This window comes from Peromyscus leucopus, unplaced genomic scaffold, assembly GCF_004664715.2.
Source record: "Peromyscus leucopus breed LL Stock unplaced genomic scaffold, UCI_PerLeu_2.1 scaffold_1604, whole genome shotgun sequence".
Lineage (NCBI taxonomy): Eukaryota > Metazoa > Chordata > Mammalia > Rodentia > Cricetidae > Peromyscus > Peromyscus leucopus.
Genome location: NW_023504781.1, coordinates 4,694 through 30,354, shown reverse-complemented (window position 1 = coordinate 30,354; position 25,661 = coordinate 4,694). Strand labels below are relative to the sequence as shown.

At 41.2% G+C, this 25,661-nt stretch overlaps 1 protein-coding gene and 1 long non-coding RNA gene across 3 annotated transcripts; one reads left to right on the top strand and one right to left on the bottom strand.

Moving 5' to 3' along the window:
• Window positions 1-7,536: 7,536 nt before the first annotated feature.
• LOC114689250 (schlafen family member 13-like) lies at window positions 7,537-20,478 on the bottom strand. 2 transcript variants are annotated; one of them, XM_028863616.2, is made up of 5 exons: window positions 20,391-20,478; window positions 15,154-16,217; window positions 11,474-11,626; window positions 9,240-9,963; window positions 7,537-9,068 (listed from the first exon to the last, which is right to left on the bottom strand). In XM_028863616.2, the coding sequence occupies exons 2-5, from the start codon at window positions 16,208-16,210 to the stop codon at window positions 8,285-8,287; spliced, it is 2,718 nt and encodes a 905-aa protein (XP_028719449.1). In that variant the 5' UTR covers window positions 16,211-16,217; window positions 20,391-20,478; the 3' UTR covers window positions 7,537-8,284. The 2 variants fall into 2 exon arrangements, with proteins under 2 accessions (XP_028719449.1, XP_037057733.1); XM_037201838.1 differs by lacking the exon at window positions 20,391-20,478 and adding an exon at window positions 19,790-19,973.
• Window positions 19,980-25,134, top strand: LOC119087160. Its single transcript, XR_005090602.1, has 2 exons — window positions 19,980-20,073; window positions 24,709-25,134. It is a non-coding gene; the product is annotated as an uncharacterized LOC119087160 (long non-coding RNA).
• Window positions 25,135-25,661: the final 527 nt, after the last annotated feature.

Sequence of the window (25,661 nt, the reverse complement as noted above, 5' to 3'; positions counted from 1 at the left end):
TAGAAATCACAGCTTCACCCTCCTGGATCACTGCAGCCTGGGTCTGCTCCCCTCCAGAGACCTCCTACTGAGATGAGCTAAACCTGCCTCCTTGTTCAGTTGTAGACCATGAACCCAACTCTTTATTTGACTGTATATAATGAACCCGCCTCCTTCATTCGGTGTATAAAATAAATCATCAGAGGTTCTGGGCAGCAGTTGCTGCTCTCCATCAGAGTGAGCAGAGCCCAGCTGATCCCAGTCTTTCTGTACAAGTGTCTGTGTGTCTGTCCTTTTTTCATTCCCTTATCACCCATTTAGGCCAATCCTTGAAGCCATGCAGAGTGTGGCATACACCTGGCTTAAATATTTTAAATATCCCTGCTCCACCCTTACTGTGTTTGAGTTCATTTCCTATCAAAATTTGTGTTCCTTTTCTGAATGCCTAGCTACTATGAACATAACACAATTTTGTTTCATTTATATGTTATAGGTATTTTGCCTGCACGTGTGTACGTGCACCATGTGTGTGCTTGATGTCTGAAGAGGCCAGAAGAGGGTGTTGGAACCCTTGGAACTGGAGTTACAGTTGTGGGCTACCATGTGGGCGCTAAGTATGAAATCCAGTTCCTTTGGAAGAGCAACAAGCACTCCTAACCACTGAGCCATCTTTATGGCAACCCCACCCCTTTTAGATGGGATTTCACTATGGAAACTTGGCTTCTTACTATTTGCTTTATAGCCCAGGCTGGCCTTGAATGTATGTCAGTCCTTCCGCCTTAGCCTCCAGCCTTAGCCTTCAAGGGCTGGATTTCAGGCAGGTACCGCCATGTCTAACCTTTGTTTTGTTTTGTTTTGCTTTGTTTATTTTTGATTCAAGGCCTCCTGTAACCCAGGCTGGCCTTCAATTCTTGCTTCTACATCCCAAGTGCTGGGATGACTAGTTTTACAAGGTATTTTGGGGGGAAGGCTTGAGGATTTTTCTTCCCAAAGTAAGGCTTCACACAGATTTTCAGTAAAATTTATGGCATTGAAAAATGATCAATAAATAAAAATGTCAGTGTAGCAAGTAAAAGATATTGATTCTAGTTCTGCTTCCTCTGAATGACCTTAGGAGAATCGCACATCTTCTCCAATTTTCAAATTCAACCTCTGTAACTTATAGAGACTAGTCTTGTCTTCCTACCAGATCTTTGATAAGAGCAGAAGAGACAATGTGTATAAAACTGATATATTGTTTTTTATGTCTGTATTCCTGTTTTTTCTTTTGAGAGTAGATTCAGCAACCTACCCTTATATCCTATCATATCTGTATCCATCTTTTTTCTTTTCAAAACAAGAACCCTGAATCTAATCTCCTTTGTTTAGCTTTTTTCCTGACCATTACCAATAACAACTTGTAATCAACTACCCTAAATAATGCCAGTTATCCATTACCCATAGAATGACCAAAAACCACCCACCTCACTTTTTGGGAATGTAGGTGTCATGTTCTTAACTTTACTACCTGCTGTCTGGGGGTGAAGGCATCTTTAGGGGATCCTGAAAAGAAAAATTGGGGCTAATTATCAAGTCCTGGGAGAGGTAATTGTATCATTTGTTGTCCAGTCTCTGTGTTATTGGAAAGTGCAGGACTTATCTCAAGTCCTGACTAGAGTAGTCTGTAAGGCTGGATCATCTCAACTAGGCACCTTGAAATTGTCCCAGTCATTTGGAGTCTAAAACCAATCTTTAGGTGGTGTTTATCACCTTAGTGGCATTATCATAGTCCATGTGGAATCATTCTTGTGGGGCCCCTTCATCCTTTGGGAGACTTCAAATTTGCTCTTAGGCATGGTCATGGTTCACTGGAGAAAGCTGATAGAGACTCAAACCTGAAGTCATGTACAGGAAGCTAGATGAAGCCTTTTTTTCTAGAATTAGTTAGTACTCTATATGACCATTAATATCATAATAAAAAGTTTTATATATATCTATATTAATCTTGTAAATTAATCATAAAAATAATTCTTATAAAAATCTTATAAATATTTTAAAAAGTTTTAAAGAGTCAAAATAAAACCAAAAGATCATGAGATTACTAGCAATAGAATGGTCTCTTAATTTTGGTTTTTCTTCTGTCCCATATCAGGTAGTTCTTCTGACATGATACGGAAATTTTGATTTTCCTTACACAATCATGCTTGGGTTTAGTAAAGGAGAGAGCCATAGTTCAACTCCAATGCCAGCTTTAATCTGTAATTGAACTGGAACTAGAAAAAGACCATTTGCATTATATGTCTATAGAGAACAGCAGAAACAAACACTTAGGAAGATTTATGAAATTTTATCCTGTTGAAGATGTGATATACTAATGGGCCAATTTACTCTTTTCCTTGGGACTTTTTTTTCTGGATGATTTGTCCCTTTTCTTCAGATGTCTCATTTGTTCAGTGGTGTTCAGATTCACTTAGCTGGATGCCTACTCTCCTGAAAAACCAAAAGAAAACCCTGCCCAACCCTAATTTTTGGGAGGTTCCCTTTTGGCAAGTTATATCTTGTAGTGGTATTTGCTCCACTCAAGACCTTGGGCTATAGGACCCAAAGGAGGTGGTGCTTCCTGCCATTGTACATGACCTCTTAAAAGAAGAGGAAGGAGGGTCATTTGCCCATTCTCCCTGCTGCCTGTCTGTGAGGTGGATTCCCTCCCAATCAGATCAGTGGATAACTTCAACTCTCTACTCCGTTGTGTATATGTGAGTGTATTTCCTCAATTTACCTTAATCAATTTCCCTAATACTTCTTAAACAGACTCCTGTAAATTTATCATCTTATCTGGTGCCCAGTGTGGGGCATGAACCCAGGACCCTGAGATTAAGAATCTCATGCTCTTCCTGCCTCTTTATCTTTGAATGGAATTATTTCAAGTACTGATCTGGTCAGTTTCTTTATCCTTTTTAAAAAACACCTGGAGTGGTATAAGGAACAGACCTGGAGACACACTGAATAGTTCAAGTGCAGTGCATCCTTCCACTGACCTCTTAACCCAGCTGCCTGCAAGGCTACAGGAAAGCCGGTGCTTAGATGTAAACATGGACCAGACTATCGACTACCACTTAATAATATTATGATTTAATTCTCTTTTTATTCTTTTTTTTCTCATCATGTATCTTGATCCCATTCATTCCCCATCCCTTTGCATCTGACCTCTACCCATGCACAACCCCCAAATAAAACAAAGTTGGAAAGAAAAAATGGAAGAAAATAAAGTGAGAAAATTAAAAAAGAGAAGGAATTAAAAATCTCAACATGGAATCTGCAGTGTGACTCAAAAGTCATGCCATATACCCCTGTAGATGTAACCAACCGTCTTATTAAATAAGAAACACAGAACCAATGCAAAGAGGAAAGCCAAGAGATCAGAGCTAAGAGTCTTACCCTGCAGCTAGCCTCTTAAGCCAAGAGACCTCTCCGAAAGAGAGCTACTTCCTGTGTGTTTGTCTTTATATAGTCTTTCTGTTCTGCCTTCTCATTGGTTGTAAACCCAAACACATGACTGCCTCGTCACTGCCTGTCTGTAGAGACTTCCAGGTCTTCTATGTTTGGGATTGAGATTAAAGGCGTGTGTCTCCAATGCTGGCTGTATCCTTGACCACACAGAGATCTACCTAACTCTGTCTACCAAGTGCTGGGATTAAAGGCGAGTACCACCACCGCCAAGCTCTTGCTATGGCTCTAATAGCTCTGATCCCTGGGCAACTTTATTTATTAACATACAATTAAAACCACATTTCAGTACAAATAAAATACCACCATATTTCCCCTTTTCTATTTTAATAAAAAGAAAAAGGTTATAACTAACAAAAGAAAAACTGTATACAAAAGTACAATAACTATATACAATATATACAAGTAATAAGTACCTAAACAATGTCTAGTCCATTTGTATTTGACAAATCAGAGAAAATAATTCCCTTATCTATCCTATTTTGGTTAAATCCAAAATGTATCTAATTCACTTTTTATCCTAACTAATCTTCAACTATAACTAAATAACCTTCAACTATAACTAACTAATTTCAACTCCCTCAGTGACCCAAGAAGGAAATAATATTAGCTAACAAAAATAAAAACAGGAAGTGCATACAAGCAACTTCCAAAAAATTTGTGAGTTGACAGAAACAGCCAGCTGCCTGGACAGTCACCTGAGGTTTCTCCACAGTGCTGGGGCATCATCTTCAGCCTATAGACTTAGCGTATCTGGCAGACTCATTTATGAAGTAGGATGTACACAAGGTCAACAGTTCAACCTCACATTGGGTGAGAGCAGTCCATGTACCAGAAACACCTGAATTCCACTAGTGTCATGTCATGATTCAGGATTTTAAATTCTGGAAATTGTTGATGGTTTTTGAATTCAGCTGTCCATTCTTCTTGGCTGTGCATATATGGCTTCATCTCAGCATCCCGTTCGTCTCCACATCCCTCTATCAGATGCCAGTCTACTATTGAGAAACCTGAGCTTAGTTACTCTTCAAGAACAACTGTTTCAGCTGCTGTTCCATTGCACACCAGAAGCCATCGGCCCACTGCCTATTCAGCTGCCTTTGAAGAAAGGGGCACTGTACCTTTTCCTGGATTGCAAAGGTCACTTCAGGGATGGTGCCATATTGTCCTGGCCTCAGAAGATGCCTTTTGATAAAGCCATAACCACATTTGTCTTGGCAAGAATCAGTAGTCCTTTGTTTCATGATCTGTCTGTCCATTTTGTCCTGTTGATTCGAGGATACTTTGTTGTCCAGTGGCTAACTTTTGCCACAATGAAAGTTAACTCCATATGCAGTTTCTTCAATGCACATATTTTCTCTGAAGTAGATTGGTACTGCCAGGAGCTGATATGTCTCAAAAAAGAAAAATTTTCTAAGTTATTAAAACATTTTAAATGCCATATTCTGTAGATCTCTGAAGGGTTTGAAGATGACCTATCTAAAATATATCTGCTCAATTTTAAAAACATATCTAATATGACTACAAGTTCTATTGTAATGTCTAACTACTAACTTTCATTTCTTTATATCCTAATAGTTGGTAATATTAACATTCAAGGATCAGAAAATTGCATTGTTAAATGAACGGTATAAGTACAATTAGAAATATACATATTGCATTTTCTGACAATATCAATTTCAATATATATAATTTGTATACAATATAAAACAATCCAATCCAATGCAAAGTATTTAAAACTAGTAATTGTCTTTTTCTTCTTTTCTTTTCTTTCTTTCTCTCTTTTTTAAAACAAGAACCTTAAATCTAATCTCCTTTGCTTAGCCTTTTTCCTAACCCTTGACAACAACTTGTAACCAACCCCCCCTAAACAATGAAAATTATCCCAGATCCCAAAACCATTAAAAAGACCACCCGCCCCACACCACCTCTTTGGGAATGTGGGCATCGTATTCTTAAAACTGCTTCCTGCTGGGTATGGGCAAAGTTATCTTTCTCCTTGTAGTTCAAAGCTGATCTGTAGATGATGTTTGTGAGCTTAGTGATATTATTATTGTCCATGTGGAATTGTTGTTTTAGTGGGGCCCCATCTTCTTCCTGGAGACTTCAGTTGATGTTAGGCCTGACCGTGATTTCCTGCAGAAAACTGATAAGAGACTCAAACACAAAGACATATATATGCAGCTAATTGAAGCCTTTTTTCTAGAATTAGTTAGTACTCTATATGACCATTCATATCTTAACAAAGTTAAAAATGTATATATATCTGTATATATTAATCTTGTAAATTTTGGTATAAAATTTATACTTTAAGAAAAGTTTAAAGAATCAGAATAGAATCAAAGAGTTGAGATTAGTAATAGAATAGTCCCTTAATTAATTTCGCTTTTCTCCTGTCCCATAGCAGAAGATGGCTCTTTTCTTTTGGCATGATACAGGGAGTTTGCATTTTCCTTTTAACAACATGCTTGAGTTTAAAGAAGGAGAGAGCCATTCTCCAACTCCAAAGTCAGCTTTACATTTTAATTGAACTGGGACTATTAGAAGACCAATAGTGTTAAATCTTTAGAGAAAAGCAGAAACAAACATTTAGGAAGACATAAAATTTTTTTAGATAATATATACCCATACGCCATTTCACTCTGTTTCCTAGGATAGATGATTTGTCCCTTTTCTTCAGTTGTCTCATTTGTCCAGTGTTCTTCAGATTCCTTAACCTTAATTCTCCTAAAAGACAAAAACAAAAACCTTTCCCCAAGACTATTTTGGGGATGTTCCTTTTTGGCAAGTTATTATCTGATTAAATGAAAAGGCATGTGTTACTGGTATAAGTTAGTTTAAATTGGATGTTCATGTTGGTTGATGAACTATCACCTCCTCTAATTAAGAGGTTTCTCTTGTTCAAATTGAACCTTTATCAATTTTGATGGTACCCACAGCTTTTCTTCTCCTGTAGAAACAAAAGCAAAACCTCGTCCCCAACATAACACATACCTGGTTTCCATTCTGAGGTCAGCACATCCTTAAAGTATATAGGCTGATTTAATTCTGTAGTTTTTTCTATTATCCAATGTCTCTCTGCAGCTGTTGTTCCTTTCTCATTGGCATTAAGAAAATTCAAAGTTAATAGAGCATTATGCAGTCTATTTCTGGGGGTTTTTGTTACCCCTTTCTGTTTATTTAGCATATCCTTTAGAGTTCTGTTTGATCTTTCTCTCTTTCTTTTTTTTTTTTCTTGGTTTTTCGAGACAGGGTTTCTCTGTGTAGCTTTGCGCCTTTCCTGGATCTTCCTCTGTAGACCAGGCTCCCTCACCATCTCAGCCTGTTCCCATCCTCTCTCATCTCTTCAGATATGCCTGTCTACAGGACCTGAACTATTCTCTCTCTCTCTCTCTCCCATAAGACACCATACTGTACCTCTGCTTACTCTAATAGTGACCTTCTGGCTGGTGCTGCAAGGTACTGGATGGGCCCGTGTTTTCTCTTCAGAACCTGGGGTGTTTTAGTCTTTATCTTTATACTTGTAAATACATTTAATTTTCATAAATGTATTTATCAATTTAAAGGGGAAGTCTGTTTTAGAAATCAGATATTACTTACTATATTATATTGTTTTTACCTGTAGTTTCAATCCCAGTGAAGGGTTCACAACATGCCCACACGCCCACACGGTTGGGCATGTTTGCATATGCCCGGTGGGCACTTCCGCCTAGCCAGTTTCAGGTCAAGATAGCCATTTCCGGGTCAAGGCGTCTCGCATGACCAGGATCCGTGACGTTTCATGGCCACGTAACCACGCAGCGTGGCCATGTGATCTACGCACATGCGTGGAGTAGTGACGTGACCTGGGCATGCCCAGGCTTTAAAAAATAAGTGCCATGTTCCTGGTTCCTTCTTCTCCACGCACGTGTCTCTCCCACAGGCCTGCACACTCTCTGTCCCTTTATCTTAAAGAAAACTCTAATTAGTGGATTCTGTCGTGTTTCGTGACATTTCCTTGCAGGGTAAGAACACAACTCGGCCAAATAACTAACACCCAGAGTCCCCCAAAGACCACTAAGAGACCAAATTCAATGCAAAAGCAAAGATTGTTTTTATTGGTGCAAGTTAACTCAGGCCTCTTCATCTGTCTTATGGAGCAGCAGAGCAGGAGAGACCCTGAGTAACAGTGGGGCAGGGTTTTTATAGGGGTAAAGCAAGGTGGGAGGTTTGGGGTCTACAGACTACATAGGAACAGACTCAGGATTGATGCACCTCCCATCCAGAGGTGCTGTCCTTGGTTAGCTTGCAGCTGCAGCAAAACTATTACCTCTTTCAGTGGAAGCTGTGGTTACTACATTTCTTCTTTATCATGAACCTGCTAGTTATAACTTTTAATTGATTTCTTCTAACCATATGGGAATATCCGGTGGGGTTTTTCTGTTACTAAAACTAGGGCCAAGGTTGGGGGCTCAAAGGCACATCTTGCTGGGAAAGGGGCCTACATCCTATTGGCTCTTTTCTCCAGCCTGTCATGGCTGCAGAATGGCCAAGGCAGGGGTTGGGACAAGGGTGTGGGTTCCTCAGTGGTTTCAATATTTTCAGAGCATGTGTCATGTGCACATTGTTTTGCCACTCTTTTCTTCAACTTAGTTTTCAGCCTGAGATGCACAGCAGCTTTCAGTGTCCACTGGCAATCTTTTTGTCAGCATTTTCTGAAACTGCAGGACAGAATTTTGTCCTATCTTTATCTTTCTTCTTGTACTGAAGGGCCTAGATGAGGTTTTGTTTTCCTATCGCCAGTGAATGAAGCTAGGCCTCAAGCATCCTATTCAAGAGATTAAGCCTCATCCACAGGGGGAGAATGATTAGGAAAGCTCAGAATATACAGATGTTTCCTTGCTCTGGAAGCCAAGCAGAGCAATAGGTTGTGGGAAATGTCTGTCTCAACTGAATGGGGATTAATACCAAACACAATGGTTCTTTCTAGGCCTGAGAATCGACGGATGCTGTCAAACGTGACATCATCCATCTGAGACACTCTCTTCTTCCTCATTTCTCTCAGGAACTCACCTTTAAGTATATTCTTTTGCTCCTCTGTGCTGAAAAGCACAGCGATATCTTGGGGAGAATAGCCATTCTTCAGTAAAAAACTGCATTTATCTGCTACATAGATCACCATGTCTTTCCAGCTCAATTTTTTGTGCTTGTAGATGCCCAATACACCTTGAGCACAGGTAAATACTTTGGGAATATCCAGAGATTTGGGAGGGATATTGGGTGGAGGGTTATCTCTGATTTTCTGTAACTCACTTTTTAAGAACTCAGCTATTTGGTCTGCATTGCGTACCACTTTTGTGAGCTCTTCCCTTGGATACTGGCATGAAAAATCTGGCAGGCCACTCTGTTGTGTGTGGCTGGTCTGAAAATAGTCTAGGAAGATCCAGAGAATTCTGGTAGAATTTTTCTCTCTCTGAGTGATGGATCTTGCCTTATTATACCAGTTCCCATTTTCAGTGCGGAAATTCTGAGCTTCATCAACAATGATGTGTTGGATCCTGTCTGTCTCAAATTTATTTTTCATGAAAGTTTTCTGGGTCACTGCCTGGCAAATGTTTTTTCCCCTGTAACAGTGAAAAGGACATTAGTTGTTTCTCTAACTGCATCACATACCCAGCAACACACCACTGCTGTCACAGGTCATTGTACTGTCTAATTCCCAAGAATCAGGGTAACTTAAGAGAAAAATTCAAACCCAGATTGATAACACACAAACATAAGATCCAAACACTTACCCGATAAAGTCCCTCAAACGCTGATTTTCACAGATGTAGAGAATTCTATCTGTTTCACAGTGGAATGTGTTTCTGATCTTTTCCATGATCTTCATGGCCATGATTGTCTTCCCCGACCCCGGCAAGCCATGCACAAACAGTTCCTTGGCTTTGCGGAGATTTTTTGAGAATATCTCGTACTGTTGGGCTGTGAGAAGATTCAAAATTTCACAGCCAAGCTGGTCACTCAAGAAAGATCTGAAGTTGAGCAAGACAATCACAAGGGCCTGCAGCAAGGCTTCCATTTCCTGGGTGTTGGCAAGCTTATAAGAGCATGGGTAATCTAAAGGAGAGGCTGACCACTTACTGGTCTCTACATTGCTCTTGGAACTCAGGCAGAGAACCTTGGTCATGACACACACCCGCCCAGTGTAGCCACCAGTGTTCACTAGCTTCTGCTTGAGAGTAAAGGCAGTGTGGGTACAGTAGTCCTTTCCCCACTCATCCTGCTCCTCAAGAATGGTGTAGAGGGTTGGGGAGCTATTCTCTGCAATCAGCAGAGCATCACAGATGACTCCCTGCTTCTCTTCCAGGTCCAGGTCCACAGCCCAGCTTCTAGAGACAATCAGCAAACCACAGGGGACAGAACCCATTTCCTGGCTTATTAAGTTCTTCAATCTTTCATGCTCTGAGCACAGCTCCCTCCAGAGGGTTTTGGGAGTATATGTCAAATGTCCTGGTAACACTGGACAAGGAAATAATAGACAAAATTTCAAATAAGTCTTTGTATTGTTTTGTACAATTCACATATTATGTCTAAAATGGGGAATTAAGTAGATGGCCAACACAAAAGAAACTCAATGGTGTTTTTGGAGTTTTTTTTTCTCACATGCTTTGTGTGGGTCTATTTCTTACCTTACAGGTCTTTTGCTTATTTACTATGGTTTACAATTTTGTGTTCTTATGGTGTGTGTGTGTGTGTGTGTGTGTGTGTGTGTGTGTGTGTGTGCATGTGCGCACGCTCTGTATGTATGTGTTTCCTGTTCTTTTTCTTTATTTTTTTCTGTTTGTTTTGTCCTATTCTGGTTTGTTTTAGTTGTCCATTTGTTTTGTAATGAGAAAGAGAGGGGGAAAGGATGTGGATTTGAGTGGGTGGGTAGGTGTCAAGGATCTGGGAGGAGCTAGGTGATTAGAATATATTATATGAAAAAATCTGTTTTTAATAATAATTAAAATTATAATACATTTTAAAAATAAAAAAGGAACTAATCTCCTCTGTGTAGTACAACTTAAGAGAAATTCCATCTGTATACATCCCCTTTAACTCATATCCCACCAAGCTGATGGAATGATGTGACTCTCCCATAATCTTACAGAAAAGTCTGTGCCAAGCCAAATGGAATTTATTGAGCCTAAAAATATGCAAACAAAATCTGTGGAGTTATTCTTATATCAGATTCCTTTGTGGAAAGTTCAAAAATATTTCTGATAAGTTAAAAAGTAAAAAAGAGTTCAAGTAAATTAATTTTGAAAATGGACCTAAGGCTATCCTAATACATTAATTACTGGGGCCTTCATACATGTTTATTTATACCCAGGATGTCTCTGTATTGTATTTGAGTAACAGATCTCACAAATATTCAGAGTGTGAAGGTGAAGAGGCCAATTCCTTCCTTCAGAAACCCTGATCTTTCCTAAGTAGGAATTCCTAGACAAAACATACCTAAAAGCTGACATAATCTATCATCTTGAATTATTATTTTGAACCAAGCCCAGAAACTAGTGACTTATTCTCACCACCTTCTTTGAAGCCAAATTACTCACGGTTCCTGTGTGCCCTCCTATTCTGTCACGTGAAGGCTTGTGTTCTTTCCTCTGTCCCTAAAAGCTGACTAAAATGGTCAACTGTATCATTGTGCTTCCAGTGTAAGGCTTTTGCTATGGCTGTACTGGTTCAGTGAATTCTGAACCCAGTGTCTGAACCCTTGAGAAGCTGACTCAAATACACATGCTCAAGCCCTGGGAATGCTATGTTTTAAATTCCTGTGGAGGGGGGCTTTACTGCTGCATATTTATCAGATTTTGCTGTTACCCTGGTAGATGACTTCAAGGGTAACCCACACCTCATTCCCAAGGGGTTTGTAGCACTGTTACATCATAAACTTGGTGTTGCAGAAGGCAATATCACTGATTTCTTTTTTAGCAAATGTATTAAATGATCTCTTTCTCCTAATGGAAAAATTAGCTGTTCATACCTGCAAATAAACGCTTTTGGAGATCAGCTTTATCCTCCAATCCTTTCTTAGAATACACTGGTCTGCAGCATGGAGGGCTGTTGGAGAGACTCAGCTGAGACTCAAAGTCTTCACACAGGTTACGGAGGGAAGATGACTGATTGGCAGCTGCCTCTGTGTGACACAGTGAATGAAAACAGTCAGAATAACAAAGCATAGGCTCTATTCCAAAGGGGAAAACTTGGAAGAACACCAGAAATCATACAGGAGGGAAGTTGAAGCTTGATCCAGGAGGTAATATAAGCAGCCCTGGTGAAGAGACTGGAAGTCCCATCCACATGACAAAATCAGAATCCTCAAAAGCATGAAATCCAATAGGAGGTTCTGGAGAGGCAGTGACTCCTCTGACATCACAGGTAAGCAGTGGAGAGGAGGTCCCCTATGTCACTTCACTGGGTGCCAACTGTGTAGAGGACCCACTGTTGAGTACTGAGCTACCCTGGGCCCTGATAGCAAGTAACAATCTCATATCAGGGATCCTGGTGTCAGCCTGCCACTGTTCGAGGGCAGGAGACAGCTGTGAGAGGTAAGCATGGGGCAAGGAAGGCCTGGGCACTGACATGCCAAAAAGGTAGGAGGAGGCTGGACTCAGAAAGAGAAGCTTGGGTTGTAGAGATGGCTCAGAGCTTAAGAGCACTAGCTGGGAGGCAGAAGCAGGCATATTTCTATGAGTTCGAGGCCATTCTGGATATAGAGCAGGTTCCAGGATAGCCAGAGCTATGCAGAGAAACCGGGTCTTGAAAAATAAACAAACAAACAGACAAACAAAACCCAAAAAACAAAGATAAAGAAAGAAGGGAAAAGAAAAAAAATAATCTCTTTTTTCTCATTAGACCAAAATTAAATAAAACTATAAATCATAGCAAGAGAAACTCTAGAACTTTACAAACACATGGAGATTAAAAAACAAATGACCAGCATGTCATTGATGAAATGGGGAAATTAAAACAACTACATAATCAAATGAAAATGGAAGCAGCAGTTATAGGAACCTTTGGAATGTATCAAAGGCACATCCAATAGTGGAGTTTATATCTATGAGCGATTACATGGAAAAACCAGAGCCATCTAAAGTAAGTAACATCATGGAATTTCAACTCAGAGAAACAATTCACCAAACAAGAACAATCCAAGCCAAAAATTAGTAGATAGAAATAAATAATAATCATCAGGGTAGAAATCAATGAAGTAGGAATGAAAAGAATAATCAAAAGAATGAGTAAAACAGACCTTTTAAAAATAGGTAAGATTGATAAACCCTTAGCTAAACCAAGAAAGAGAAGAGATAACATTACACCAGATAACAGTAAAATCCAGAGGATCGTAAGGGAATACTTTGAAAACCAATATTCTAAAGAGGTGAAAAATCTATCGTTTTGGATCAAAGGAGAAATCCTTGGACATGTATCACTTCCCCAAATTAAATCAAGATTGCTGAAGTGGCAGCTGCCAAATGCAGCTAAATCCCTTTCATTTCAATGCACCTTCTCACATTTGCATGAAGACTGTGTTGTCTCTTTGCAAAGAGCTGAGACAGAAATACAACCTCCCATCTGTGCATACCCAACAGGAAGATAAAGAGAATCCTAGCAAAAAAAGCCCAGATCTGGATGGATTCATGTTGACTTATAATAGACTCTCACTGAAGAATTAACAGCAATGTTCCTCAAACTATTCTGTGAAATAGAAGGGAAGAAACACTATTAATTCACCCCATAAAGCGTATTGTTTTGGTAGCACAACCATAAAAAGACAAAACAAAATAATAAGCCACTCAATTTCCATGATAAACTTTAAAAGGACCTGCAAACCAAACTTAACCCAACACTGAAAAGATCACCTCCCATGATCAAGTAGGCTGCATTCCAGAGAAGCAAGGGTGGCTTAACATAGACAAATTAATAAATGCAACGTGTCACATAAGTAAAATCTGGGACAAAAATCACAGATCATCTCTTTAGATGCAGAAAATGAGTGTGTTAGAATTTTACATCTTTCCATAATAAAAGCCCTGAAGAAACCAGGGACAGAAAGAACAGACGTCAACATGATAAAGGCTGCATATGACAAACCTAAGCCTAGCATTATACTAGGCGAGAAAAAACCAAAAGAACTGCCTCTGAAATCAAGGTTCACTCTTGTACAAGGCAAGTGTACAAATAGAAAAGAAGTCAATTGTCCCATTTGCAGATGATCTGACCCTAAACGTAAAGACTTTAAAGACTCTCCCAGTGAACTCTTAAACTTGATAACTTTCTGCAGAGCAGCAGGATATAAAAACTAATAGATAAACCCAGCAGCTCTTCTATATACCAATAACAAACTTGCTGAGGAACTGGTCTGGAAAATCTCCTTAATGACTGCTTTAAAATAATCACTGAGAACATACCTAACAAAGGAGGCAGGAGGCCTCTATAATGAAAACTTTCAACCCTGAGGCATAAACTAAAAGAAAAAGCCTCCTATGAAAATGGCTATCACCAATCTCAGTCTAATGAGTCCATACAAACCCTATCAAATTCCAATGATGTTTTTCACAGAACTAAGAAAAAAAGTTTCTGAAATTCATACAGAAGCACAAAAGACTGATTAGTCAAAGAAGATTTAGCAAAAAGAACAATTAGGTCCAACCAAAATACACCATATCTGTTGTGGGTTCCTGAAGCCCTGAGTTGGTAACATGCTAAACTCTGGCACCAGGTGATAATTACTATGAGGTTCCAGCAAATTATAGTGTGAGGATTTTAAGTAATATGTGTACAAATCAGAAATCCATTTTCATGGTACTGGTGACATAGCTCAGTGGGTAAACGTGTTATGGTGGTTTGAAAGAAAATAGCCCCTAAAGGGAGTGGCACTATTGGGAAATGTGGCTTTGTTGGAGTGGGTGAAGTCTTGTTGGAGGAAATGTGTCACTATGGAGGCAGGCTTTGAGGTCTCACATATGCTCAAGATACTGCCCAGTCTCTCAGATCATTTAGTGTTGCCTCCAAGAAGTAGGACTCTCATCTTCTTCTCCAGCACCACACCTGTCTGCATGCTGCCATGTCCCACCATGAAGATAATGAACTGAGCCTCTGAAAATGTAATGGAGCCACCCCAATTAAATGTGTTCCTTTATAAGAGGTGCCTTGGTCATTGTGTCTCTTCATAGCAGTAGAAACCCTAACTAAGGCAGGCCCCTGCCTCCATGCCTGATAACATGAGTTCCACTTAGTGGAAGGAGAATTGACTCATGTTGGTCTCTGACCTCCATATTTTAACCATCGAATAAGCACATGTGTACCACAAAAGAAATCCATTTCCAACTTTTAAAAAAGATTTATTTATTATGTATGCAGTGTTCTGCTTGCATGAATGCCTGCATGCCAAAAGAGAGCACCAGATCTCATTATAGATGGTTGTGAGCCACCATGTGGTTGCTGGGAATTGAACTCAGGACCTCTGGAAGAACAGCCAGTGCTCTCAACTGCTGACTCATCTCTCCAGCCCTACACATTTCTTGTATCCAAAATAGCATGAAGATCCAGAGAAAGCTAACTTCAGTAGGTGTAATGAACTCAGACTTTCAGAGTGGGAAGGAGACAGAGGAACTCAAAACAGTTGGAAAGGACAGAGAAGGAAGAACTCTCCCTTCTTACCTGGACCAGCATTCACCAACTTGTTCACCCATTCCTCAGTAGTCAGTCTGTTAATGCCTTTCTCCTTATCTACCCTCCATGAAGTGGGAGCTTTTGAGAACACCACACAGCAGAAAGGCTCCACTTTGATCGCACAGAGATAACCATGCAAATTCCCCTTTTCAAACACATCTATGACTCTGGTCTGGTGAGACACATTTTTTTTAGATGAACAAAAATGGAAAACTGGCAACTTGGATATTACTTCATTTACCACTCTTTCCAAAGAGTTACGGTCAACATTGTTTTTTGGGCATCCCTGGACCTCCTTAGTCTCATTATCCACTCCAATGAAAAGGTAGCCTCCACAGGTATTTGCAAATGCAGAGATGTACTTTGGAATTTTATTTTTTATATAGTCTGGGGCGTAATTTGTAGAGAATTGTTTAAACTCTATATAAGTAGATTCAGGAAAAGGCAAGATTTGACCATATTCAAGTTTCTCACTCTGGAAAATTTTAGAAGGAGAATTTGATTTAGGGCTGTTCTGATGCATAACTCTGGGAGTTTTAACAGGTGGAATTCCTTCATCAGTCAGACTATGTTTCACACCCTTCTTATCCTTTAGAAATGTGAATGCATCTATAGAATCCATGGGAATGCAAGAAGTTTCAGCTCTACGGTACAAGAAAGATTTTAGGCTGCAAATGGGAGGCTTAGCAGAACCATCTTCAGGGCCACAGCTCCAAGATTTAACAAAAATGTAAAAAAGGTTCCCTCGTTGTTGGGTCTCAAAGAAACTCTGCAAATCAGAAGACTGGATAAGCTCAATCAAAGACTTTTCCAAGTCCAGTCCCATCTCCACAGGATAATCACTGTTGTTGGCCATTTGTATCTCAATCACTCCTCCTCCAGAGTTTAACAGAGCACAGGCAGCCTTTGTAATGTTTGTCTTCTCCAGCTTTCTCTTCCTTGAGTCCATTTTCTTTCGGTTTTCTTCCCCAAGAGTCACTTCTTTTACATGGATGACCAAGTCTGGGTGAGACTTTATCACCTCAAAGGAGAGATTTGTTTCCATGTTGGTCCTACAGTCAAACAGTCCAAACACTTGTTTTACTTTTATTAATATTAATTCTCTCATGCACACAATTCATTCATCTACTTAATGAAAATATTTAATCTAAGTCAAATATATACTATCAAAGCAGTAAAGTAGCAAGTAAGAAAGAAATAGTCCTTTGTCTTTAAAAACTGTTTGAAGGTGGAATGAAAGTAGAACTTACCATCACATGTGATATGGGTTATCGGAGGAAAAACACATTAAAGAGGATCTGAACTACTTTGGCTATTAAACTGTAGTGTAATAATGCTCCCAGGAGGAGCTAATGTCACCTACTCACTAGAATTTTCAGGATGAAGCCATCAGCATTGAGGTACAGTAGCAGGAGAGATAACCTAATGCAAGGATGTGTCATGGCATGAGATTTCAGAGCTTGGAACATTTTCCCATTTAATTAGGGGATTAATAGAGAATATACTGGAAGGAGATGTCAAAAAGGTCATGAAAACCCAGAGAGGCAGAAGAAAAACGAAAGAAATATGGTATGGGGGAACGGAGCACAGGGCCACCTGCTGAGAATTCAGATACATAAGCTACTGACAGGTGTTGCAAGTTGAGACTGGAAAGTCTATTGTATGATTTAGTGAAATGCCAGGTAGTGGTGGCACACGCCTTTAATCCTAGTTCTTGGGAGGCAGAGGCAGAAGGATCTCTGAGTTCGAGGCCAGTCTGGCATACAGAGTGAGTTCCAGGACAGTCAAAGTTACACAGAGAAACCCTATCCTGAAATGCCCCCCCACTATCCCCCCAAAAAAGTATTTAGTGGATGACACAAATGGTTACTATGAAAAGATGCAGAAGCTGACGTCTTAGAGGAGAGGGACAACACACATGGCTTGGCTTGCATTTTTTTTTTAATTTAAGAAATATTTTATTCATTTTACATACCAACCACAGACACCCCCCCATCCTGCCTCCTACTCCCCCTGCTGACCCACCTCCTCCTCTAAAAGGGTAAGGCTTCCCATGGGGAGTCACAAAGCCTGGCACATTCAGTTGAGGCAGGACCATGCCCTCCCACCCTGCATCAAGGCTGAGCAAGGTGTTCGACCATAGTTAATGGGCTCCAAAAATTGGCTTGCAATTCTATCACATACTATTGTTATATTTATCTGGATATTTAAAATGCCTACCCCTATGTCCTTGCTAACAGAGCAGGGATCATCTACCTTAAGATGACTCAGTGTAAGGATTAAATAATTGGCCAAGCACTTAACACTGAGCTTTGGCACACAGATATCCCGTAAAGAAAACTATACTAATTGTCATTATGTGGCAATGGCTTGAGGAATGAATACTAGGTATAGAATAGTGTTACCAAATGTAGACAGGCAGTCATTAGATAAACTTACTAAAAAAGAGAGGTACAGAGAAGAGAAGGAGGAAGATTGTTTTTTCTTTAAGATAAGAAAGGCTTAACAATATTTGCCATGGATGAGAGACAGCCAGTAGGGAAGTGAGAACTTAAAGATGAAGGAGGAGGCCAAGTGACTAAGACAAGTTTGGAAAAGATTGTGTTTCAGAATCTGGAAGAAGACAAAGAGGAGAAAAGCAAACCTGTTGATATTGAGGTTAGGTTTATAGCTGTGGGGGAGGCAGGAGTTAGAATCTTCTAATGCCTTCCTTTTTCCTCTTCAGCTAGGAAACAAAGTCACCCCCTCTGGAAAGAGGCTTTTGCTGAAAAGGTAGGAGGAGAAATATAGTGCAATAAGTGGAAAAAGTTTGAAGAATATCACAGCGATATGGGGAATGAAGGATGTGCCCACAAAGAAAGATACTGCAGAGAAAAAGGTGAGCCATGTGTCTTAGTTACTTCTTAGCCGCTGTGATAAAATTCCCTGACAAAGACAACTGAGGAAGGCAGGCTTGGTTTGGCTCAAGGTGAGAAGTATGGATGACCAGAGCCAGGAAGACAAGGCAGCTGGAGTTTGCACAGCTTGGTCACAGTGTAACCACCCACGGTCAGGAAGAGGGAACAAGAAATGCCTGTACTCAGCTAGTTGGCTGTTTTATTCAGTCTAGGCACCACAGCTTGGAAATGGTGCCACCTTCCTTTAGAATGGGTCTTCTCAAGTAACTCAGTCAACATAATCATTCACACATATGCCTATATATTAAATAATCCTTCAGGTTTGTGTGTAGCAGGAGTCTTAAAAGTTCTTATTAATAAAATTAAACCTGAGCCAGGTATTGGGGTAAACACTGGAAGATCAGAGAGACAGAACAGGCCACAGCTAACCTCACCTGGCCAACTTCTCAGCTGCTCTTGTTTCCTCAGACTGGAAGCTTCTGTGTCTCCATCCCAATGGATCTCAGTTGAACTGTTGCTCGAAAGCCTGAAGCTTAACCAGCTAAAAGCTTCTAGTTCCTGGTCTTCACGCCTTATATACCTTTCTGTTACCTGCCATCACTCCCTGGGATTAAAGGCTCCCTTTCTGGGATTAAAGGCTTGAGTCACCGTGCTTGGCAGTATCCTTGAACAGATGGATTTATGCCTCTGGAATGCTAGGATTAAAGGCGTGTGCTACCATTGCCTAATTAAGTATCCAGTGGCTTTTCTGTTCTCTGACCCCAGATAAATTTATTAGGGTACACAATATTTGGGGGAACACAATACTGCCACATGTGTGCCTGAAGGGAATTGAACCTGGGTCTTCTGCAGAAACAAGAAGTCTTTTTCACTGCTGAGCCATCTCTCCAGCTCCAGATAACAGAGTTTTTAGGAAGTAAAATCTTAAAAATGTCATATGACACAGAATAAAGCTATACTAGAGTTTGATAGGCAGAATGCCTCCCTACAGGAAATGGGTGAGCTACCATAGAGGGGCCTGTGGGACAACTGGTCCAGATTCAATAGCACCTTTCTATGAGAACTGAAGAAAAGTGATCTTTGTCTCCCTTACCTTAGAAACTTAGAAACTGTTGGTGAAAGATTAGGCCTCTGACTGATGTGTATGGAAAGTAAGGGTGGGATGCACAAACCTCTAGATGGCCTGGAGCAGTACACTGAGCAAAACAAGTTGGAACCGGCTATCTTGGGGTAGAAACAGAACAGAAAGAAATAGAGCTGTAGAACAAGAGACATTTGGGAAACAAAAATCACAGGGTCCTTGGCTCTTTTCCAACAGCTTCTAGATTATAAACTCCGGGTTAGACAGTAACAGTGCTATTTCTGCCTCTCAGCGCCTCAGTTAAGGACAGTATTTTAAAGGGCTTGCTAAGTTATTTCTGTAGAATCTCTTTCAACATTGCAATTTCAAAAACTGCAGCTGGGGGTCTGAGCACTTGCACTCTCGGCATCTAACTTGCACCTGCTAACTGTGACAGGCTCTGCCAGCACAGAAACCTGCTGCTGAGGGCAGCCCTGGCATTCAGGCATGCATGGTCCTGCTCCACCCCATCCCCCAATCCCAGTCCCTCACTCCTCCGCGAGCCTCCCTTCCCCTGTGCTGGCCTAGTCAGATTGGCAACCACCCGGATCATCCCCTATCACCCTCATCCTTTTTAAGGAACTTGTGGCTGAGCCTGATAAAATACCTGGGTCTTCAGGCAGGAGAGACACACAGATGTCACCTTGACTTCTCAACTGCTCAAGCCTCCGGGTTCCGGATTTGGCGGGCAAGACCTCTGTGGTGGCGCTAAGGAACTGCAGGGCCCTAAGCACTTGGAGCCTAGCTTTCCAATCCCAGGTCCAGTAAGTTTGCCAGGCTGGCACTAAGGTCCCGCCTTTTCTTTAAAATGTTTGGCTGCGCTCCCTGCCAAAGCCGCGGAAACCAAGAGACCAATAGGAAGTCTACTAAATACCGGGAAACTTGAAACTCGTAAGTTAAACTTTAATAATCCTAAACTTTAGATATATTGAGCTTCCGAGTTGTTCCTGGTGTCTTTAGTTTCTCTTTTGGTCTTCCCACGGTTCTCATTCCTTCCTGCTCTGCGGCTCTCCCAGGGCTCCGTCACCTGCCCATCAGTCTGCATCTACCAACCAATCAATTTACCGAATCTATTCATATGCCTATATTAATTACACAAAATGGGATAAAACTCATTCCAGAGGAGAAAAACTCTTCCTCAGACCCTGCCCTCTGCATCCCGCCTCCCATTCGACCCTGGCCCCCTGGAAGTCGCACCCAATCCTCACCTCTTTTAATCTGAGGGAAAGAACTCCCAGTTCTCTTGCTCCTCTTCCCCTGAAGTTGGAAACAGGCACGAACCTTTGCCTTCCAGAACTCAGCCACTGGCACAAATCCTGCGGGTCTGTGGTCGGGTGGAGTTCCAGTGGGGGACTGGTCACCCGCCTTGAGGCACAGAGGAACAGGTCTGTCTCCAGCTTGGGTTGGACAGTGGTCACAGCCAATTGTTGGAATCAACCCTTCTAACTTCCATACCTTGCTTTAGGGGAAAATGAAACTGTTCCGATTTCCTGTCCGGCTGCAGGTCTTTGGCACGCTGCCAGCTTGAGCTCCCTGTTGGTTTAGGGTGGATTGGACTGTTTACCAGCCCTTCTCTCTCCAACTAAACTCTCATCCTGGTCCGTGGGCAGAACTCCTCACTGCAGGCCTGGCCCAGTGGGTTACAGCCCTGAGCTGCTGCCTCTGCCTGAAGGCCGAGTTCTCTGCAGTGGAAAGCTTCTGGCAGGAGCAGAGATTCACGCTGGTCTAGGGAGTGAGAGAGGAGCTTTTATCAAGATCTCACCCCCTGTCCTCGGAGGTGAAAACTAACCACCATTAACCCTTCATACTTGCAGATCTTTATATGTTGTGTGTTCCTAACGCATTTACACTTATTAGACATGTGTTAAAACAGTTAACGGCATCACGATATGCATTTTAGTTCATAACCTGTTTTTCTATGCTTCTAAACTCCATTTTCCATTTCAGTATGTCTTCAGACAACCATCTTCAAGTTTTTATTTAAAATGCTTATTTTCCAGGTGGTTTATATAACCAAGGACCATGAATCTACAACCCATCAACCTAGAATTTAATTCTCTCTCTCTCTCTCTCTCTCTCTCTCTCTCTCTCTCTCTCTCTCTCTCTCTCTCCACCTATTGGACAGAAAATAATGACGTTCTTTCCTGACAAAATAGTCTAGCAAAGGATTTGTCACCAGCAGATCTCCATCACATGAAGTATTAAAAGCCCCATAGAAATTAGTACCAGGGCGACACTTGGAATCTCACGAGTGAAGCCTATACTACAGGGATAATTATGTGGATGTTAAAAGGTAATCCTCAGAAATAAAAATGACCAATACATACTCTTAAAAGTTTTTAAAAAGAGTAATGGTGCTTAATCATCCAGGAAATGAAAATTAAAACTGCTTTGATATCCTGTCTCACCCCCGTCAGAATGGCTGCTGCCAACCATGCGACTCTTAAACCACCAAGACCTAAAGAAGGACGTGGTGTCTGATTGTATTAGAAAGCTGCCTGCCTAAGCATGAGACTCAGAGATGGGCAGTGAGCACAAACAGGAGGTAGGATAAGTCGGTCAAGAGGCTGTGTTCTAATGTGTATTTTTAGGGCTTTGTTGAAGCTTAGGTGGCTGTAACTGTGTGGGTTATTTCTGGGTCCTCTCTTTTATTCCACGGGTCTACTCGTGTGGGTTTTGTACCAGGGCCACACTGTTTCTGTTACTATAGCTCTAGAACATGACTGTAGGATTGGGTCTTCTGGAAGCTCCAGCATCGATCCCTATTTCTGCTGAAGTCACTTTAGCAACTGGAGGCCGGAAGTGGCAGGTAAAAGTATTACTTTCCTTTTGAATACAGACTTTCTGCTCTGCCTGACTGAACCCAGGACAGCTCCCTGCATGAAACTCTGACAACTGGTGTTGATTAGCACCTAGGATTCACTGAACTGTGTACAGGAGACTCAGAGGTTTAGTTCCTCTCATCTTTTAGGTCTTCCTGAATGTCCTACCCTTTTGTTAGGAAGATGCCTTTTAGCTTCCTTGAGTGTACCCCTCCACCTGGTCCCAGAGCATATGTCTCCTTTCACATGAGTGCTGTATGCAAAGGTGGCAAAGAAGGACACCTCAAATGTTGCTCTAGAAATATAACTCAGGGGCTGGAGAGATGGCTCAGAAGTTAAGAGCACAGGCTAAGAGCACTGGCAGCTCTTCCAGAGGTCCTGAGTTCATTTCCCACAACCACATGGTGGCTTACAACCATCTGTAATGAAATATGGTGCCCTCTCTAGCCTGCGGGAATGCATGCAGGCAGAACACTGCATACATAATAAATGAACAAATCTTTAAAAAATAAAATAAAATAAAAGAAATATTACCTCAAGAAGATCCTCCATTCTGGGATGTAGAGACTCCAGGATAGACAATTAGTGTGCTACCTGGTGTTTATTCATTTAATGGGGCTGGAGAAATGGCTCAGAGATTAGAAGCACTGGCCGTGTTTCCAGAGGGAAAGCCCTACACCCTGCTCTAGAAGCTCAGGGTGGAAATCCCCCAGCTGACTGCAAGTCTTGGATCTTGTTAAGCTGCTGTCTTGATTCACTTCCCCCTTCAACTGCCAACCAGGATGTAGTTTTTTTTTTTTTTTTTTTTTTTTTTTTTTTTTTTTTTTTTGTGTGTGTGTGTGTGTGTGTGTGTGTTCGTTCTTTGTCTTTAAAAACTCCCTGTAATATGTGTTCAAGGCTTAATACAGACTCTCAATTCAAACTTTGATCATGCTGAGTGGTCTTTGGGTTTCTATCCTGCAACAATAGCCTTGTCCAGGTGTATAGAGAGTTCTTGACTCTAAAGAGCAGACGTTTATCTCAGTACATAGGTGGTCTCCTCATTTGTAGACTTACTAAGTTACCCTTAAAGCACTATATTGGCTGCAGAGATGACTCAGAGGTTAACAGCACTGGCTGTTCTTCCAGAGATCCTCAGTTCAATTCTCAGCAACCACAGGGTAGCTCACAACTGTGAGATCTGGTGCCCTCTTCAGGCATGCAGGTAGGCATACACGCTGCCAGACCACTGCATACACAATACATGAATCTTTTAAGACACTCTATTAACATTTTAAACTTTCTGGCAGCCACAGGATATTTAGTATACTCACAAAAGGCTCAGATAATCCAACACATGGTAAGATAATAGGAAATAACCCAATTCAGGACAGCAGGCTTTGGGTCCTGAAAAAAAAAAAAGCCATTTTAACAATAGGTCCACTCCTTCCCTGGGGCACATGGGTGTTAATCATGTCCCTGTGTAGCTGGAGAGTTTCTCTTCAGGTCCTGCCAAGCCCTGCAATCCCGTGGCCCACTTATAAAATAAACACACAGACGCTTTTATTATTTAAATTGGCCTAATGGCTCAGGCTTCTAGTTAGCTGTTCTTATATCTTAAATTAACCCATTTCTATAAATCTATATCTTGCCACTTGTGGCTTACCAATATCTTACATGTTGGTACTCATGGCTGGGGCTGGCAGCGTCTCCTGAATCTCTGCCTTTCTGTTCCCCAAATTCTTTTCTGTGCTTGTCCCACCTATAATTCCTGCCTGGCTACTGGCCAATTGGCATTTTGTAATACAGAGCTATATCCACAGCATCCCTAGCTTTGGGAGGCTGATTTATATTCATATCATTGTGGACATTTATTCATTGCTCATGTTTGCTATTTCCCTATCAGAAAAAGCAGTTAAGGATATTATTACCCTTTTACTCAGAGCTTTTCCTGTTTTAGGCCCCTGCAAAATATTAAAAACTGATGACAATGCTCTTTGTGTTAGTTAGGATCTCTATTGCTGTGAAGAGACACCTTGACCATGGCAATTCTTATAAGTAAAACATTTAATTACAGTTTCAGAAGTTTAGTCCATTATCATCCTTTTGGGACATGATGGTGTGCAGGCAGACATGGTGCTGGAGGAGGAGCTGAGAGTTCTACATCTTGATCCACAGGTAACAGGAAGTGAACTGAGTCTCCACTGAGTGTGGCTTGAACATAGGAGACCTCAAAGTTCACCCCTACTGAGACATACTTTCTCCAACAGGGCCACACCTTCTCCAACAAAGCCATACCTGCTAATAGTGCCACTCCCTATGAGCTTATGGAGACAAATTGCATTCAAACAACCACAGTCCTGTATACATTGCCAAGTCTTTTCAAACATTTTAGCAAGAGTTCGCTATAACCCACATCACAGGCATTCCATATAACACTCAGGGTCAATCTTTTACAGAAAGAGCTAATGAACAACTTAAATGTTATTTAAAAATAAAGGAGGGGGATAAAGAAATATGGCCACTTTTTACAATATTTTATTTTCTGTTATACATACTTGACATTTTATAAATTTGGACAAGGATGGCCTCAGTGCTTGAGAACATTTTTGGGCCACTCTAAAAAAAATTTCAGGGTCCTTTAGAGATGTTGAATCTGGCCAATTGAGTAGCCTGACTCCAGCAATTCTGTGGGGCCGAAGGTCTGTTTGTGTTTTTTCCTCAGGGTGCTAAAAAGTCAGTGTGAATACCTGAAAGACTGACTAGACCTATGGAAGATGGACGGAGAACTTCCAAAGTGTCTCCAGAAGAGACACAGGAAGAAAAGGTGATCGGGGTGACAGAGTTGTGGATCCATGAAGAACAGAGTCTCCCTACCAACAATGACTCAGATGAAGAAAGTACTGACCGAGGGGAGGAATTAATGGAATCTTAGCTGTCCCTGCCTAGTTGCTATTTCTTGCTAAGTTGTCTGTGTAGAAAGCATCTGCTACCGCTGAAGCATATTTGGGCATTCTCTTTGACTGTTTAGCCACTTTGTGTTTCCCTGTATGTTCACTTACCACTATATTCTGTTTCTGAAAACGGTATAAAAAGTCTGATTGTTCTCAATAAAGTTTTCACAGCCTCAGTCTTGCTGTGGCCCCTCCAACCAGCCTGGTTCAATTCCTTGCCACCATATCAGGAAGCATTGGCCTGGGAAGAAAGCATGGGCACTCACAGACAGCCCTCCCAAGCCTCAGATCCATTTGCAGGCTTTGAGGAGACAGCAGTACCCCCAGCAGATGACTGTTAGGGTAGGGGGCTACTGTGAGGGCTGGATATCCGGCAACATTCACAGGTCTCAGGTTTGCCTGTCACACCCTCTGGATTAGGGAACATCCAGTCATGGAGAATAGGAGGCCAGACACTAGCAAACCAAAAACTCAAGAGACAGAATCTGGGCTTAGGCTGGGAAGAGCATAGAGAGTTAGCCCAGGTCTCGGTGGCTAGGGACAAATCGTATCTACTGATATAATCCTGGAATTTGATAGTCCTGAACCTGAAGCATCTGGAAAGATTCTGGAGCCACCAGCCAGCCCATCGTGTACTGCTACAGAGCTGGAGAACATTGATGTTCCAAGGCTGTACAATGTACTCACTGCTGTGTTTCTACCGTAGGGTGATTAATGCTGAAGT

Coding starts and splice junctions, on each gene's coding strand:
- LOC114689250 (XM_028863616.2), bottom strand. CDS start 16,210: ATGGAAACAAATCTCTCCTTTGAGGTGATAAAGTCTCACCCAGACTTG. Junction 11,627..15,153: donor GTTGGTGAATGCTGGTCCAG/GTAAGAAGGGAG, acceptor TGTGTCACACAG/AGGCAGCTGCCAATCAGTCA. Junction 9,964..11,473: donor CCAAAAGCGTTTATTTGCAG/GTATGAACAGCT, acceptor TTCCTTGTCCAG/TGTTACCAGGACATTTGACA.